General features: G+C 38.4%; 4 protein-coding genes across 6 annotated transcripts in view; 1 reads left to right on the top strand and 3 right to left on the bottom strand.

Annotated features, from left to right (window-relative positions):
* kdelr2a (KDEL endoplasmic reticulum protein retention receptor 2a) overlaps positions 1–16387 on the bottom strand; it is a 263345-nt gene that overhangs the window by 115434 nt on the left and 131524 nt on the right. The window lies entirely within an intron of this gene.
* Positions 2983–5973, bottom strand: LOC104947692 (serine/threonine-protein kinase 19). Of its 2 annotated transcripts, none has more exons than XM_010773757.1 (7): positions 5872–5973; positions 4775–4870; positions 4532–4674; positions 4216–4451; positions 3966–4063; positions 3684–3831; positions 2983–3265 (listed from the first exon to the last, which is right to left on the bottom strand). In XM_010773757.1, the coding sequence occupies exons 1-7, from the start codon at positions 5906–5908 to the stop codon at positions 3220–3222; spliced, it is 804 nt and encodes a 267-aa protein (XP_010772059.1). In that variant the 5' UTR covers positions 5909–5973; the 3' UTR covers positions 2983–3219. The 2 variants fall into 2 exon arrangements, with proteins under 2 accessions (XP_010772059.1, XP_010772060.1); XM_010773758.1 differs by lacking the exon at positions 5872–5973 and adding an exon at positions 5367–5483.
* On the top strand, positions 6053–10074 carry dxo (decapping exoribonuclease). Of its 2 annotated transcripts, none has more exons than XM_010773760.1 (7): positions 6053–6132; positions 6965–7427; positions 7946–8172; positions 8764–8983; positions 9122–9257; positions 9363–9457; positions 9550–10074. In XM_010773760.1, the coding sequence occupies exons 2-7, from the start codon at positions 6967–6969 to the stop codon at positions 9680–9682; spliced, it is 1272 nt and encodes a 423-aa protein (XP_010772062.1). In that variant the 5' UTR covers positions 6053–6132; positions 6965–6966; the 3' UTR covers positions 9683–10074. The 2 variants fall into 2 exon arrangements, with proteins under 2 accessions (XP_010772062.1, XP_010772061.1); XM_010773759.1 differs by having other exon boundaries at positions 6961–7427.
* On the bottom strand, positions 9928–15302 carry slc25a17l (solute carrier family 25 member 17-like). The gene is made up of 9 exons (XM_010773761.1): positions 15010–15302; positions 14369–14429; positions 13790–13856; positions 13421–13575; positions 13210–13326; positions 12965–13110; positions 12255–12350; positions 11809–11891; positions 9928–11645 (listed from the first exon to the last, which is right to left on the bottom strand). Exons 1-9 carry the CDS (start codon positions 15082–15084, stop codon positions 11498–11500), a joined length of 948 nt encoding a protein of 315 aa, XP_010772063.1. The 5' UTR covers positions 15085–15302; the 3' UTR covers positions 9928–11497.

The following is a 16387-nucleotide window of genomic DNA, read 5'->3' as shown; positions in this document are numbered from 1 at the left end:
AAACGAGTTGGCGACACTAAGACTGCGATATAATGTTTTTGTAGCAATAATACATGACATATATTTTTTAAATGTCTCCATTACCGATAAAAAGACCAATAACGTTGGAGCTTAACGGCGCGTAAAACACACGTGATGACGTCACCAACGGATCGACGACTGAATTAGTTGGCAACTAATTTGGTAATCGATTAAGTCGATTAGTTGTTGCACCCCTATTCCTTAGCCATTGTATGTTTACGATAACACCGAGCGGTCCCCCTAACCTCCGAATGTTGTGTCTCTGTGCAGTGGTACCCCGAGGTGAGACACCATTGTCCCAACACTCCCATCATCCTGGTGGGGACCAAGCTGGATCTGAGAGATGATAAGGACACCATAGAGAAGCTGAAGGAGAAGAAACTCGCTCCAATTACATATCCCCAAGGACTGGCGATGGCCAAAGAGATCGGTAACGGCACATTTAAACTTTACTGGCTTTCTGTAAGGCGTACCCCCTCTCCCTCGATTAGTCTAATTGGTAGTTGTAGTCTTTGTCAAATTTCAAAGCCTTTGTCACGCTGAAATATTTAACATTTCTCTTTACATTTTCAAGGACAGCCATGGTTTTCTGTAAACACTTTTTTGATTATATTTATAGAGACAAATATTTGATGTGTGCTTTTCTCTCAGGCTCTGTCAAGTACCTGGAGTGCTCAGCCCTGACTCAGCGTGGCCTTAAAACTGTGTTCGACGAGGCCATCCGGGCCGTCCTCTGCCCTCCCCCCGTCAAGAAGAAGGGCAGGAAGTGCTCTCTCCTCTAAGACTTCCTCCACTGGAACGGTTACAGGGGAACATGGCCGCTAGTGGTGAGGGCTGGCAAAAGACACAGTATACACATCAAAACAATGTACTTCAAATTCTTTCCTTCCATAAGTGTAGCTACAGCAGTTCTACCAACCGTTTCCATGACAAAGTTGTCAGATTTAGGAGACGGGGTTAGACCATTATAGACCCTAGCTCTTTCCCAACCACGCATACTGTATAGACAAGACTATGACATTTCTCGAGGCCTTCTAAAATGGATTGGATGTTTTGTAAAAAATGGACCGTGGAATGTTTTCAATTTGTTCTTCCACTTGTTGTCCACATTTTTTTTGTTTACAGTCTGGGTTGTTTGTTTTGAGTGGAATAAATATTGCCAAATACACTCCGTAGATGTGCTGTATTTTAACAGAAAATAAAACCTTTGTCCTATTGTCTCAAACATTTTAAACCTTCATAATGACAGATTCCTGTTGAGTGCTGCTCTTTGTTGAGCTCTATAGTCATGGGCGGTGTTATTCATTTTCACTTTGCAAAGACGGTCACACGTCATCGCACTGTCAACAAGGAACTTGAAGTAACCACCTGTGAAGTTCTTCTGCTTCAAATTAATACCACACGCATCTCTGTACAAGTTAGCTAGTGTTCAGTCCTAGCACATGATTCATGTTTATTCATTTGTGTGAATTGAATGACGTTCTATAAATTCAAACTGGGAACAAATCTTCTGACACCAACTGTGCTATTAAACCCTGACAAATTGAAATGCTCCAGTATTTTACGTGTTTGGCTCCATTCAAGTTTATGGTATTCTTTTCTTTTCCTTTTTTTGCAATATTCCCTAGAAGTGTCTTTCAACCGTGTCGCTGCCCAGGAGTGCAAGGCTGAACACTTTATTAGATATTGGATCAGAACTGTTTTGGTGGCGGGGAACAAGAGCACCTTTTAATGCTCTGTGGGCATTTATCAAAAACCCTTTGTGCAGCATATTTGATTCTTAACAGCATCACTACTGGCTAAGCAATGTCACTAAAAGAGCATTAATGCCTGCTGATAACAGTAACAATGCTACTGTCAGTTATGGTGTAGTAAACCGTGTACTCTTTTTTTTTTTTTGGTTATAATCATGTGATTTGACTGTTTTGTATCTTTCTTCACAAAAGTTACACTTCACTCACTGTATTGTTAAACTAACACTATGAATATCCTTTTGTTTATTACCTCTACAGTTAACGCTACCTTAATCTCCCTACAAGCCTAGCTTTTTGTAATTAATGCTGATAGCTTGTATGTGCAACATATACTGAAAAAAAAGATTAGAATTGCAATTTATATTTTTTGCTTATTTACAAAATGTATTTGATCCACTAGATCAGGGGTTAAGTACATGTTGCTCATCTGTATTGTATTCAGACATCAAGCTGTGGTATAATTCAAGCCAATGTTGTGACTCTTTAGTTTTATGGATAAAAGCTATAGTCACTTTTTGAAAAAGCCAATAAATTCAAGTAAAACCGACTCTATTCTGCTTCTTTGGACAGTGCAACCACAGATTCTCCTTAGTGTGACGCTTGGCATTCAGACAAAAAAAAGAAAACACTGACTTGACTTAATGAGTAGTAGAGTGAATACCTTCGCTTGGACTATACTGGGAAATGTAAATGCAAAGGGTTAACAGGGAAATATCACATTATAATATTCTTTTGCAGAAATTCTTCATGTGACTTTTCACCTTTTCCAAATTATTTTTAGCTATTTGGTTTTAAAAGCTTGTAAATTGTCAGTCATCTGTTACATCAGTGACAACTTGTCACAATTAATGGAATTTTACTTAAGAGAACATTTTCACCAATATATCCATGAATTTAAAGGCAAAATACATACAATTAGAACATTAATTCAACCTTTACAAATAAATATGTATTGTATGTTTGAAGTTTCTCAAACTACATTATATTGAGGTGTTTAATGTTTTGTCCATACTATTTACAAATCTGGGTAGAAGAATATTATAACCGTATAATTGTAATACAATGCAGTCCATTGCAGCTCTACCACCAACTACAACCATAGTAATATAGTTTAATTAACATCTGAGAGCATTACATAATTAAACATGGTAATAGGGACAGTTGGATGAAAGTGCTGATATTCTGTGAACAAAGGTAATAACTCACATGAAGGAAAGAAAATCATTTTTATTTCAAGATAAATCCAAACCTCACAAGGTCATATCAACATAATTGACAATTCATAAACCCACAAGGTTTTAATAAGGCACTTGGCACAGACTTAATCTCTGTCATCTTAAATAAATGTAAATTTTAACAGCCCAAGTACAAACGTTTTTTTGTTACAATCTTTGTAAATCTTCTGATCAACCATTGGCACCAATTAAAGCTCTGCTGCTGCCATTCAGGAATCAACAAATCGCAACAATGTCCCTGAAGTTGTAGGTATGCTGGGAATAAAACAAAGACGTTATTCAGTATATTTAATAAACAGTGTAGGATATAATAATAGCCCAAAAATAGTAATAAGAGAAATTGGTCAGTCTTTTTAGATAGAAGTTACAAAACAGGAATGGCCTTGAGATTTCAAGCAATCATAGCTGTGTGTTTTTAAATCATTTGTTGTTTACAGGGATCAAACTGGCTGGATTTTGAAGGTTTTGACAAGCACATATTTTAACACCCGAGAGCCAGCCTCTAGCCTGAGGGCTGTTGGTGCAAGTAACAAAAACCCTCAATTACTGAACTGAGAGGACCGTAAATTAGAGAGCAGCTGCATGAAGTGCGGGCTCTTTTCATTGGACAGATGGGTCAACTATCTACTGTAACACTTCTCTAGCATGCAATTTTTAAACAAGCAAATGTTACCTCTCCACTAGCTCTGCACCAACAATGTCATGGATGTGATATTTCATCTGGAATTTCACATGCGAGGTGGTTCTACGCTCCTCTAGCTCTGTCTTCAAGACTTCACTATATTTGGACTTCTTCACCATGTTGAGCACTGCTTTACGACCTAACAGGGAGAGTGGTAAGATAGTTAGAAAACAAACAGTTCTTAAATCAACAAATCACTGTAAAAACGGTCAGAACTAGAATTCCACATGTAAAGTAAAATATAGTAGAGAGACTTTTTTTCTCAACTCTCACCTTGGATAAAGTACTTGGTGAATTTGCCTGAGTTGGGAATGGAAAGCCACCAGCTGCCTGCGTCCCTCACAGTCAGGACCCCTGACTTCACCAGCTGACTAGAGGGTAAGAAAATAAATTATATACTCATCTTTAAAGAGAGGGTTTCAGACTATAAGACATGAGACACGTAGGCAGTTTTTCATTTTGGGAGAATAAAACTATAAGCATTAAAAATACAGAATACAAGTCACATGGGAGAGTTTCATACGTTATCTCAGAGTCTGTGAAGCGGAACTCCTTGAGCATCTTGTCTTTGCTGAAGCTCAGCTCTGTGCAAGGAGACGGCAACTTCTCCAAAAACTTCTCAACGGTTGCTCGTGTCGCCCTGCCATCCTCTCCTGCCAGCACTTTGGCTTTGTAATCGGAAGCAAAAACCAGTCCGAATGCATCTGCGTCAAACCCGAGCTGGAACATCAGCAGTTCTCCTTGTTCCCGGAGTTTATTCTGTGCACCAAAGGAGGGTTGTATTTTCACATTTAGATGGCTACACATATGACCTTTCTGACACTAAAGAGTTATCTTACCAGCTCCTTGTCCACCAAAGTCTTGTCATTATGAATGCTGTAGAGTTGGTGCTTAATAACAATTTGAGGCAATGAGTCGTTGAAGAGCTTCCTGGGGAATAGTGTCATCAGGGTCTCAAGGGTGGATCTGATGTCGGTCGGCCCTTTGAGGGATGAAACAAGCAACAAATGGAAAAATAACTTAACATGCTATATAGAGATTACAACAGAGTTGTATAATATATGTTTAGCAGTAACACATACCATTTCCTTTACTGACAGCCCCAAACATCTGAGTTTCATTTCTAAATCTCTTCACTTTGAAAGCGTCTGAAATCAAAGGCCGTTTTCTGTTCATATCTGGAGGAGAAATTGTGGTAGAGATATCATCACTTGCAGAATTAATCTATTTGCCCATAATGCCCAGACAGCTGATTTCTCACAATAACACAACTGGAATCCACAAACCCAATGTGATTTTATCTGGGCCTTCACAAAGGCTTCAACTTAAACGTATAAAGACCATGTAGTTCTTCTCAAAAATAAAAATCAGGACGAAAAGGAGTCAAATCAGTTTAAGTTAGCTGGCTAATTTCTCCAGGCCATTAACTCAGCTCTCCCTATGAAAATACCAACTTCAAGCGTTAGGTTTTTACCCAAATTACAGCTCTGAGAAAAAACGCAAGACTTTTTTTGCTTGGTAAACACATTCAATGGGACACGACCATGACACGACCCACCGGTTCAGTTACTTGTTTTTGCTCTCTTGTAAACCAAGCCGATGAAGCTAGCTAATCCAGCTCACACGGAGCTCATAAGCCATTATTTGACCGGTCAAGGTAGTTAAAGCTCTCACCTGATAGCTACTTATATTATTTATATCAGTATTCATATCGCTTCTGTCCCATTCGAAACAACAGCTCCAACCAACAACTATAACAGTTATTCCTCTTCTTCTTGTTTAATGGCGGGCGGCCCTTAAGGTTTAAGGTGCAATACCGCCACCTACTGTGCTGGAGTGTGGACCAGAGATCAAGGGAAAGCATTAACCACCACACAATTCTCTTCCTCAATCCAGTATTTCTTAAATAAGGCTTTATCATCCTCAACACCTAATACATTCTTGAGATTTAAAAAAAAAACACCCCACAGTTTTCTTGATTGCTTGCTCTACCGTGCTTTTTGCTATTGTCTTAAACCCTCCCACTTTTCCTGCGTTTTTATTAAAATGTAGTCATTTTTTCCCTTCATCCCACTGCTTTTTGCCATGATTCAATTTTTCAGTTTTATTGCTTCCATTTTTACTCAAAGATATGTGACACAACTGGGCTACCTACAAATTACACAGGAGCTTGCCCTACCGTTTCGTTCGATGCCCTTATGAGCTGGATTAAACATAAATCAGATCGATTTCTCAGCATGATGTAGTCTTTAAAATGATTAATGTATTTCATGAAGTATAACTCAAACAGTTTTTCTCTTTCACGGTTAATTATTCGAGGTTTTGCGGCTACCACCAAGCGGATGGGAGGAGAAATTACATAGGAAGTAGCGTTGAGTTTGTTGTTAGCCTTTGGTGCTATGGTGCTTGTTATCTACCCAGCTAGCGAGATAAATACAATGTATGTATTCTTTATTCAGCTCTTTTGTTAATATGAACATATGCTATACAATATAATAGTTGTTTTCACTCAAGGTAATGTGCATTATTGTGACTTAGTGGACATTAACAGAAACGTAACCTTATCTTAACGTAAGCTAGCTGTTGTTGTGCATGCTGAGTATGAGTATGCTGGGTTACATTCATTCGCCTGTCATTTAGTTAAGTAACTAGTTTATTTACAAAGGCAATTTAACACACACCCAAGCAAAGTACATACAATAGATTTTTGTAAAACACACAAACGTACTTTTCTACAGAAAATGGTATTATAACATCTGCATCTGAACCTTTTTAATATGTCTGCATCCACATATACTTACACAGATCACGATGTAGATCACATGCAACAATATGTTCATAACAGAACAGCCACTACTGGGTCTATAAAATAAAAGTACCTTTTCCAATCTTTAAAATGCATTCTTGATTTTTAGTTTTTGCTCTGGGGTATTTTGTGAAGCGTTCTGTAACTCCTTGGCCAGAAACCACAGATAGCAATATCTGGAATATGGATAATTCTGGCTTTATAAAGTATAGCATGAACACATTACTATATATATACACATTTCACAAATATCTGTTAGTGTTTTTTTTATGTAAGCATCCACTAAAAGTTATTGTATTTTGTAACAGCATATACAATAGGTTAGCACTGACTTTTTTGTGTCAAAAAAAGTGATAATGAGGCATAACATGTTTCAGCTTTCCTGTAGGAGACCAAGACATTGAAGAAATATGAATAATCATCAAGGCCATATGTTTGTTTCATTGCTCTTTTCTTCACTAGGTAGCAATGGAGCAGCACAGATCACACAATCCCAACCCTAGCCACCAAAACCCGTCAGCATACAAAAGAGAACGAGAGGACAATGGAAGAAATCACTGTGAGAATAAACACTCCAGACCCAACCGCCCCCAGAATCAGTCAGGGCCAAGTCGTGGACAAAACCCACATAGCTCTCTGAGTTTGAGCACCAGAAGGGAGCTATATGAGAGAGACTTTCCTGTGTACAAACAGCCTGTCGAAGTAGGATGTTTTTCCCTCGACTCTGAACGCAGATTCTTCAATGACGGCAGGCAAATGAGATACTATGTGGAACCTGATAGGAGTCCAAATTTTGATCTGAGGGATGGATATAAGGATCGGTTTATTAAGAGAGACGACAGTGTGAAGGAGAAGCTGGACCACATGTTACGCTGGATCTTGGCCAACAGATCAAAGCTCAGCGCAAGGGGGACAACCGCCTCATCATGGTAAGTGTAACTTTTTTTCTGTCTTATTCAGGTTAACAGATCTGAGATCAGCTAGATCCAGGGATTACCAAGTGTACAGCCCAACACCCAAAAAATAAATGTGGGGTCTCCCAGGGACACAAACTTTGAAAAACACATCATGAATGGCCTTAACATCTCCGTTCCTAAACAACTGTCAAAGAACCCAACAAACATGAATTCAAGAAAATGTAAATGAAAAAAATGAGGCAGAGCAGAAAACCCTCTCTTCCCTTGTAAAGCCTGGTAAATGACAGACATGATATTACATTGAAAAATAACCGCTCTTACAAACAGTATCTTAGCTGAACAAGCTTTAATTAGAAGTATTGATTCACATCTAATAATATTGATATGCAATTGGCAACCAACAACGAAATGGCCCTGGACCAATTTGGGTCAATACCCTAACTTTTTGAAATATTGCTCTAATCCAACTACATCAGACCAGAACGTTCCTGTCGGACACCTATTATTTGATCAACCTCTGCTCTTTCCAGTGATTTAGATATCGACTTTGTGACATGGCGTGGTCATCTAACCAAGCTGCTGACGGCTCCCTATGAGACGCGGGAGGGCTGGCAGCTGGCCGTCACCAGGTTCAGGGGCACGCTGTACATCAGTGAGGTGGAAACAGAAGCTGCTCGTAGGGATCAAGAGAACCGCACCGAGAGACATGAAGAGATGATGTACTGGGGATACAAGTTCGAGCAATACACATGTGCAGGTATGTAGGTTTATACACTGGATTATTATAGTGAATGCTGTTTATTTTGATTTCTTTCATTTGATGTTCTTCAAGCGTCACACTAAAAACATTTGGATTTATGTAGTCATATCTATGGAAAGCTATTTATGCCAGGAAACGTACCAAGGGGAAATTTCAGCTAATATTAACTTGAAATGTAACCGTCAAGTAAGTAAAAACATTTGACTAGAACATTCTGGGATTTTATGAAAGTCAGTATTTGTATGTAATATCAATTTGACCTATCATTTCTAAACAATGACTTCGTTTTTCATATTTTCAAAAAGCGAATATTTGCATTCAATCATTAATTCAATCTAAATAGTAAAATATACCAATAGTAAAACACTTTTTTCATAATTTTGAGCTAAGTCTTTTACATTTTTGATAAAAAGTCAGCATTTTTCTTTATTTTCCATTATTAATTTCATGTATGCTTTTCCTCCTGGCACAAACGTGCTTCATGCATCCCAGTTTGTCTTGTTGTATAACATTTGACACCCAAATAACATAAAAGGGTGGTAAGCAAATGTTTGAATAATAGCGTTTCACCTTTGTCCTTCCCTGTAGATACCGACCACGGTCGACCTGACCCAGGCGGGGTGCTTAACACCAATGAGGCCTTCTGCACTGTGGTGCAAACGCGGCTCGCAGACCACAGACTCCTGTTCTCCGGAGAGGTGGACTGTCGGGACAAAGATCCCAACGCTCCGGCTGCTCCTGCATGCTACATCGAACTGAAGACCTCTGCGGAGATCTGCACCCCTAAACAGCGCAGCAACTTCCACAGGTAATCTTCTAGGGCTGCAACTCACACATATTATCACCATCGGTTGTCTAGTCTATGAAATGTCAGAAAATTATGAAAATGTGTATCCAAGATTGATTGTAGTAGGCAGTTTTAAAGTTTCATTTTGGTGTTCCTCAGGTTCAAGCTTCTGAAGTGGTGGGCCCAGTCTTTTCTCCCCGGAGTCCCCCGTGTTGTGGCAGGTTTTCGCGATGAAGAAGGCGTGGTCGTTGCTGTGGAAACTTTTCCCATCTCTAAGATTTCCCATCTCATCAAGGTACGGTGACTTATCTAAACATTGACAAATAGATTTTGATCTTCAAGAATAATTAAAAGATTAACTCAAAATATTTTCACTTTTTCTGTCTGTTCCTCTGGACAGAATGAACACAACTGCTGGAAGCCGACAGTTTGTATGAACTTCTGCTCTGACTTCCTGTCTTTTGTAAAGCACATCGCTACTGAAGACAATCCGAGGTAAACTGAATCGCCTTGACAGACTACGTTGCTAAACTTTTTTTGACATTCAAGCAAATATAATTTATGAAACATTATTATTTCCCTTCCAGTGTGGTGTACCTGTTGTCCTGGGAGCCCCGCAGAGATGTGACCTTCTCCGTCCACAGGGACTCGCCGTACTGCTTCCTGCCACACTGGTTTGTGGAGGAGATGACCAGCAGTCAACCCTCGCATCAGTCCTGATTTACAACCGAGACATGTCTCATGGGAATGTTAATTCAGACCTCCAATGGAGTGCTTTTTTACCAAATGAGTTGGACTTTAATGTGTATACCTTTTTTCAGTCTCAGAGGGGCTGACTGTCTGTGTAACTGATCACTTCCACATGAATGATCCTGTGATTTTTTTAATCTTTTATTTGTTCAGCAGTACAAACTGAACCCGTGTTTTCATCTTGCATGTCGTGATTTTCAATAAAACAGCAGTAATGCATTGATGTCATTTTTTTTCTCAAACTTTATTATGTTATTACAATCATTTAAACCCCCCAAACAGTAGTATTTGAATGGAAAACAAAATTATAAAACAATGTTTAAAAATAAAAAAAGTTAGATGAATTCAAGTAAGTATTACATCCACAAACAAAGACGGAAAAATGTCGGTGATTATAAACAGTTCTGAAAGTCATAAATAGGATTAGTGTAGTCCAGTTACTATTGTGCCTTGGCCAATGTTCACTTAAAGTGAGGGATTAACCACCTTTAAACCCTTTCTTAACTATAAATAAAGCTATTTGTTTTCCTTCTTGCTCACCTACATCACTAACATTCTCTTTAGTCAGCACTTTCTACTTTTTCGAAAAACTCGTTTATTTCGTGTTGTGAATTCAAAAATAACAATACCAGTCATAATTGAGTCTGTATCTGAATATATATATATATTGGGAGGAACTCATATCTGGTTCATTTCCATTTCTAGTAAATGTACAGTGTTCTTATTACTTGAAACTAGCCTTAATTCAATGAAAAGTCAGAAGGACTTCCTCTCCTTAATGTAATGTTGCAAAGTTATATTGAGAGCAGCAGCTCTTGTAATGATTACATCTCAAGTTAACGGATTGAACAACAAGTTAAACCAACAAAGTGAATGAATTTTCACATTGGTTATAAGGTAAAAGGCAGCGTAAACGTTGAATCACCAAATCAGAGAAAGAACACTTTGATAAACAAATTCTGAAAATCACACATCTAACATGACACGAAGATAAAAAGTGGAAGACAGAGTTGACCATGTTCATACTGACCAGTAGGAAGACGGTTAATGCATAATGGGTTTGTGTAAATCATCAACAGTCATCACAGCATTTATATCCATTCACAGTGCATATTTAGATATCCTTTAGAGGCACTACCTGGAGTATTTTTATAAATATGTAAGTTTAACTCTGTGTATTGTTTAAGTATTCATTTATAGTCCATTGATATTTAATTAACACCTTATAGTTTTTAAAATCAAAACCATTCAAATTGTACACATAAGTCTTTACATATGTATGGGAGGTCTCTCTTGTCACAGTTATTGTTATTACTGCTAATATTTGTGAAATGATAACATGTTAAATCAGTATATTAAAAAAAACATTCTTACGGCGGGATTTGATAAAGTTTCTATAACACATGAGACAAGTGTGTGTGAAGTAATAACAGAGTAGGTAGCTAATCATATTGTTTTGATCATTTGCAGAAAGCCCTAAAAGTTCAAAGGAAAGTTTGATATTTTGGGAAAAAGGCTTATTTGCTGTCTAGCAGAGATTAGGGTGAAAAGATTGATACCACTCATGTTTGTGACATTTTCTACTAACTGCAGCAGTTTATGCTTTAGCATAGCACAGATACTGGAAATGGGTAAAGTGCTAGCCTGATAAATGGAAAGTTAAAAGTTAAGAAAGAGACAGTATAATAAGTATCACACCAAGCTCTGGTTATGGTGTATGTCAAGGAATCAGTAGGAATTAATAAAAGTTCACTAATACATTTCTGTATTCAAGAAGGAGTGTGTTCACTGCTTCAGTCTCTTGTTAATGCCCATGACTTTGAACGTAGCAGCAGTGATTTTCTCATAAATAACAAACATGAGTGCAGCTGTCAGAACCGTCTGTAGCAGCTTGGCCTCCAGACCTTTGTACAAACCAAGAACACCATACCTCCTGTAATAAACGGAAACAAATGTTTTAATGACAAGCCATTATAACATCTTCCTCAATGTGCTCACTGGTGAAGACGTTATTAACCATATTATTATATGTTAATATAAATTATGTTAATATATTAAATGTCAGTGAATGTGTTTGTGTTCATAGCTGCACTCACTTGATCCTGTCCATTAGCAAGGAGAAAATGTTGGAGAGGCTTCCCATCACGCCGCCCTTCCCATCACCTTTGTGCTGGCCGAACTGATGATAGCAAGAAGAACGTTGTCTTTATTTCTTTAGATTTGATGAGATTATTATGAGATATTCTGCACAATTTACATCTGTATGGTGTACAGTATATAGTTATTACAAAGAGCTTCATTAGAGTTGTCTGTTCAATTCAATTCAAAACCTTTATTTATCCTGTATTTCTTCATAGAACGTTTTTATTTATTTCAATTAACTCAGATGACAATGCTTTATTGTTGTCTTGCCAACAACAGATGGACCATATAATCAACATAAATGTAACAATAAAGAAATACAAAATCTCATCAGGCCTACCCTTGATAATGGCAAAACAAACAAACAAAATGAGGACATTTTATACAACATAGTATTTACCCTGAGGATGGCCTGGACGGTCTGCAGAGGATATGTCGCCGTGGTAGCAACGGCCTTGGCGATGGCTCCAATGAGAAAGATCTCTGCTGAGGATATCTGTGGTAGGAGAGAAATAATGAATTAATTTGGCTTAGTGACCACTGGCATTATTTACAAATCAACAACTGTAATTTGTATCCACAAAAGAGGCATTTTGTACAGATGGTAATTCATTGCCATTTTTAAACAACAAAATGTGCAACATATCAACATTTGGTTATTATTTTCTTCATATTTTCTTGAGAAAGCCATTACTATCCAAACCAAGACTTTGGCGAGTGATGGCTTTCTCAAGAAAACATGAAGCTAACAAATTGTAACCAATTTCACTTATTCACACAAAATATATAATTATATGAAATCAATGAGTATTTATGTCATCAGAACAACAAGTAAAAAAGGCAGCAAGTGTAAATAGTTGGTCTTTACCAGCAAAAAACGTAAGACAGAATGTATTTTATATTATAGCAGGTTCTCCGTCCTGTTAAGCAAGTAATTTCCCTTCAATGGGAGTATACTTGTTTTCATTTGATCAGCGTTGATGTGAGCTCACATTTTCTTGACAGCAGAGTTTTCCAACCCAGTAGAAAAGTAGAAGAGGCTATTTAATTTGGCTATGGGAATGTATTATATTATATATACAAGGCAGTGTGTTTCTTGTGTCCTCGCACCTTCTTCCCTCCATTGCCTGCCCTCCTCTTCATGGCCTCATAAATCATGAACTGTACTGCCGGGTTGATCACGAGGATGAGAGAAGGCATGACGCTGTTCCACAGAGTTCCTACTCCCTCATTGGCGATGATCTGTGAGAAAGCATCTGAGAGGGAAAGCCCAAACATGGCAGGGTTTACAAATGCGCAGAAATAAAAAAGAACTAAACTGTGAAACCATGAGAAACATATATGGTGTTACACACCAAAGATGCCCCTGTACTGGGTCTGCTGGATGTCTTCGTTCCTGAACTTTGCCCCCTGCAGCTTCAGTCGAGTGTTGACCACCCACATGGGAGTGGTCAGGATCACATTCACCACCCCTGCAGGAACAGCAGATATTTAGGTTGCTTGAAACTTTTAGTACTTGATTATTTCCATCAGGTCATGAAGAAGTTCAACTCTACGTGTGTTTACCTGATACCACACCCATGAGCAGGTCTTTCCCCGGTCTGGACGTCCCTTGCCCAGATGCTGCCAGCTTCTTCAGCGTGTTGAAGGTGTAGAAGTACACAAAGTTGGAGCAGCAGAGGCTGGAGATGACTGGTAACCATCCTCTGTACAGAGACAGACTGCGAGAAGAGATAGAGAGTCAGATTTATAAAACAAAACAGTATATATCACATTAAAGAAGCTGGAACCAAATAATATATTGGCATTTATGATTTCAAAAGTAACTGCTTTAGAGACATTTTACTTGAAATTCCAAGCAAACAGCATGTATTTTATAAAAACAATGAGCCATGGCTTGGTATCATTTGTAACCAGCATAACAACTATGCTTACAGGCCTTCTTCCTTTGCTATCTCAGCCAGGATGACAGGGGTGGAGTTAGACTTTCTCTTCTCATCAACTGAAAAACAAACATAAACAGGGAAATGTTTAGAATAGATCACTTGACAGAAAAAGTACTACTTATCCTCAATAGTATGTTTCTGCGGCACTAAAGAAGCTTTCTCAAATCTGAAATAAAAAAAAACAGTTTTACCTTGATTTAGGGTTTGAGATTTTAAATGTACAATAGAGTGACAAACATGGGGGATACAAGGATGTTTACAAGTAAGTACAATTTGAATATATTTTTTTTATAAAGCAATCAAAAAAAGGACAAAACAACCTACATACACAAAATAAATTAACAAAAGTTGCAGAAAGGCCAGACTAGTGAGACAAAATTGAGGATTTAAGTTCAGTATAGCTTGGTCTAACGCTATACATAATTAGTTTACTGCTTCTTCACATCTTAGCCGTGCAGGTATAGTTAATGCATGATTAAGTTAACCTTCACACCTTACTCATTCAACTCTGTTTAGAGTCACTTAAATCAGGTAACCTCTGTACAACATGATAAGACCTCAAACTCACCCTGAAGTCTGCTCTTCGCTGTGTCCAAAGGAAAGAAGACTGTCATTGCTGTCACACTCCCCTAAAAGACAACACATTGTAATGGGAAAACATGCCTAAACAAAGTGGCAAAAGGCTCATTCACTTCATTTTCAGTTGGGAAATTATTTTTGTTACAGCAGCAGCAATGGGTTCAGGCATTAAAATCCTTAAAAAGGTAGAAAAAAGTCTAAACATAATAAATACAATAAAATTAAGACAATAAACAGCAGCAAGTCTATATACATATACTGTAAGGACACGAACCATAAATAATATTCAATGTAAAATGCTATAGATAGTTATATAAAATACCAATACAGTAGCAGAAACATACAGAAGTGGGAGAAGTACTCAGATCTTGTAATTAAGTAAAAGAGTGTAGGAATACTTTGTTGTAAGTAAAAGTCCTAAGAACAGTGAGTAAATGTACTTAATTCCACCTGTTTACATACTATCTAAATTACAGCTGAGCTGTGTAAAGTAGCTGTTGTGTTAAATGTTCATGGTTATGGATAGGGAGAAGCTAAAAACATGCACAGCCAACATTAAACTAGTAACACACAAACCAGGCTGTCCTTCACATTATTTCATTACTTGTATAGCACTTTATCTCTGCTCACCATTGCACCTGCCACAGCGTGAACCAGCGTCTCGTAAGACAGAAGGCCGACAGCAGAGCCACCGTTGTCGGACATCTCTGCCTTCTCTCCCGGTCTGACCACAAAACACCGGAAAGTAACCGCGGAGTGACCCGAAGAGAGAGAGCCGGTGGTCGGTCTGTTTTTCTAGCTGCGGGGAAATGTTTGGCAAATTACAGAAACTGTCTCTGCTCTGACTCCAGTGTTTAAAAGCTTTGAGGCAGACAGATTAGAAAGGGGAAAGTGACGCGCAGTGTTTCCTCCAAAGGTTTCCTCCATGGTTTCCTCCCAGAGCCCATTCATTGGTTGTCAACTTGTCCTTCAGTCGTTCTTATTTTTCTTCTTCTGTTGGCGTTTGGAAAGCCTCAAAGACGCACGACAGCCCCCTACTGAGGTGGAGGGTGCAGTGGTGTAATGCCGTTTGGAACCATGTTTGGAACACAGAGGAAGCGAAATAATCATGTAAATAGAAAGCAGTGAGAATATCGTTTCTTTTTTACTTTTGTGTTGCTTTTTCTTGGCTTTTGCAGTATAGTATTTGCATTTGTTGAATGTTTATTAAGATCTTTACTTGATTAAAATAGGCTATTATGCCACACTGTGGAAATATTTCACGAAAAATTAAAGTCTTGCATTCAAAAGTACTAAAGCTTTATCAGCAAAATGCACTTAACCCTTCTCTTGCGTTTCGGGTCAAAAGTGACCGAGTAGACTTTGTTTTTTATCATAAATATTGTGTTTTTCATCCAATTGCCTCAAGACCTTATGCTATCCTCCATACTAGGCCTCTGAACATATACAATTGATGATCACCACTTGCATTGAATTGTAAGTGATTTATTCAACAGTGAAACACCCAAGATGTTATCAGTCAGAATTGACCGCCATAGGACACACACACACACACACACACACACACACACACACACACACACACACACACACACACACACACACACACACACACACACACACACACACACACACAAACAGGCACACTCTCACACTCTCTCTCACACACACATTTCTTGTGCTTATGTCCCCCCACACCTTCCAGACAAAACCATTACTCTAAGTTACGGGAACCTCTCACTTTCTCGCGCTTTATAGGTGCGAGCTCTGTGCCCCTCGAGAAAGAAAAACCTCTCACTTTCTTGCAGTAAATGCCCCTCCATTACTGTCTCTCATGCAGTTATATTTGTGCCTTGCTCACATTTGACTTATTGACACAATGAGTAGGCGACCGATTAGGCGATTTTCTGTCAGAGAGGCTCTGGACAAATGTTTTGAACCAGATGAAGAGGAGATTGAACCAGACAGGACGATGTCTCAGAAATGGAAGACAACAGCGATCCAGACT

This window comes from Notothenia coriiceps, unplaced genomic scaffold (genome assembly GCF_000735185.1).
Source record: "Notothenia coriiceps isolate Sejong01 unplaced genomic scaffold, NC01 NC01_scaffold00012941, whole genome shotgun sequence".
Classification (NCBI taxonomy): Eukaryota; Metazoa; Chordata; class Actinopteri; order Perciformes; family Nototheniidae; genus Notothenia; species Notothenia coriiceps.
Note: the sequence above shows the minus strand (reverse complement) of the source record. Positions and strands in the feature narration are given on the sequence as shown.

Bases quoted from the DNA above. Each gene is read 5' to 3' on its own strand.
- dxo (XM_010773760.1), top strand. From the start codon at position 6,967: ATGGAGCAGCACAGATCACACAATCCCAACCCTAGCCACCAAAACCCG. The intron at 7,428-7,945 runs GTAAGTGTAACT...TGCTCTTTCCAG, and splicing joins GGGACAACCGCCTCATCATG to TGATTTAGATATCGACTTTG. The intron at 8,984-9,121 runs GTAATCTTCTAG...GGTGTTCCTCAG, and splicing joins CAGCGCAGCAACTTCCACAG to GTTCAAGCTTCTGAAGTGGT.
- slc25a17l (XM_010773761.1), bottom strand. From the start codon at position 15,084: ATGTCCGACAACGGTGGCTCTGCTGTCGGCCTTCTGTCTTACGAGACG. The intron at 13,576-13,789 runs GTAAGCATAGTT...CTCTTCTCGCAG, and splicing joins ATAGCAAAGGAAGAAGGCCT to TCTGTCTCTGTACAGAGGAT. The intron at 13,111-13,209 runs GTGTGTAACACC...TTTCCCTCTCAG, and splicing joins CCAGTACAGGGGCATCTTTG to ATGCTTTCTCACAGATCATC.
- LOC104947692 (XM_010773757.1), bottom strand. From the start codon at position 5,908: ATGTTTAATCCAGCTCATAAGGGCATCGAACGAAACG. The intron at 4,871-5,871 runs GTAGGGCAAGCT...TTTCTCCTCCAG, and splicing joins TAAGGGCATCGAACGAAACG to ATATGAACAGAAAACGGCCT. The intron at 4,675-4,774 runs GTATGTGTTACT...CATCCCTCAAAG, and splicing joins GGCTGTCAGTAAAGGAAATG to GGCCGACCGACATCAGATCC.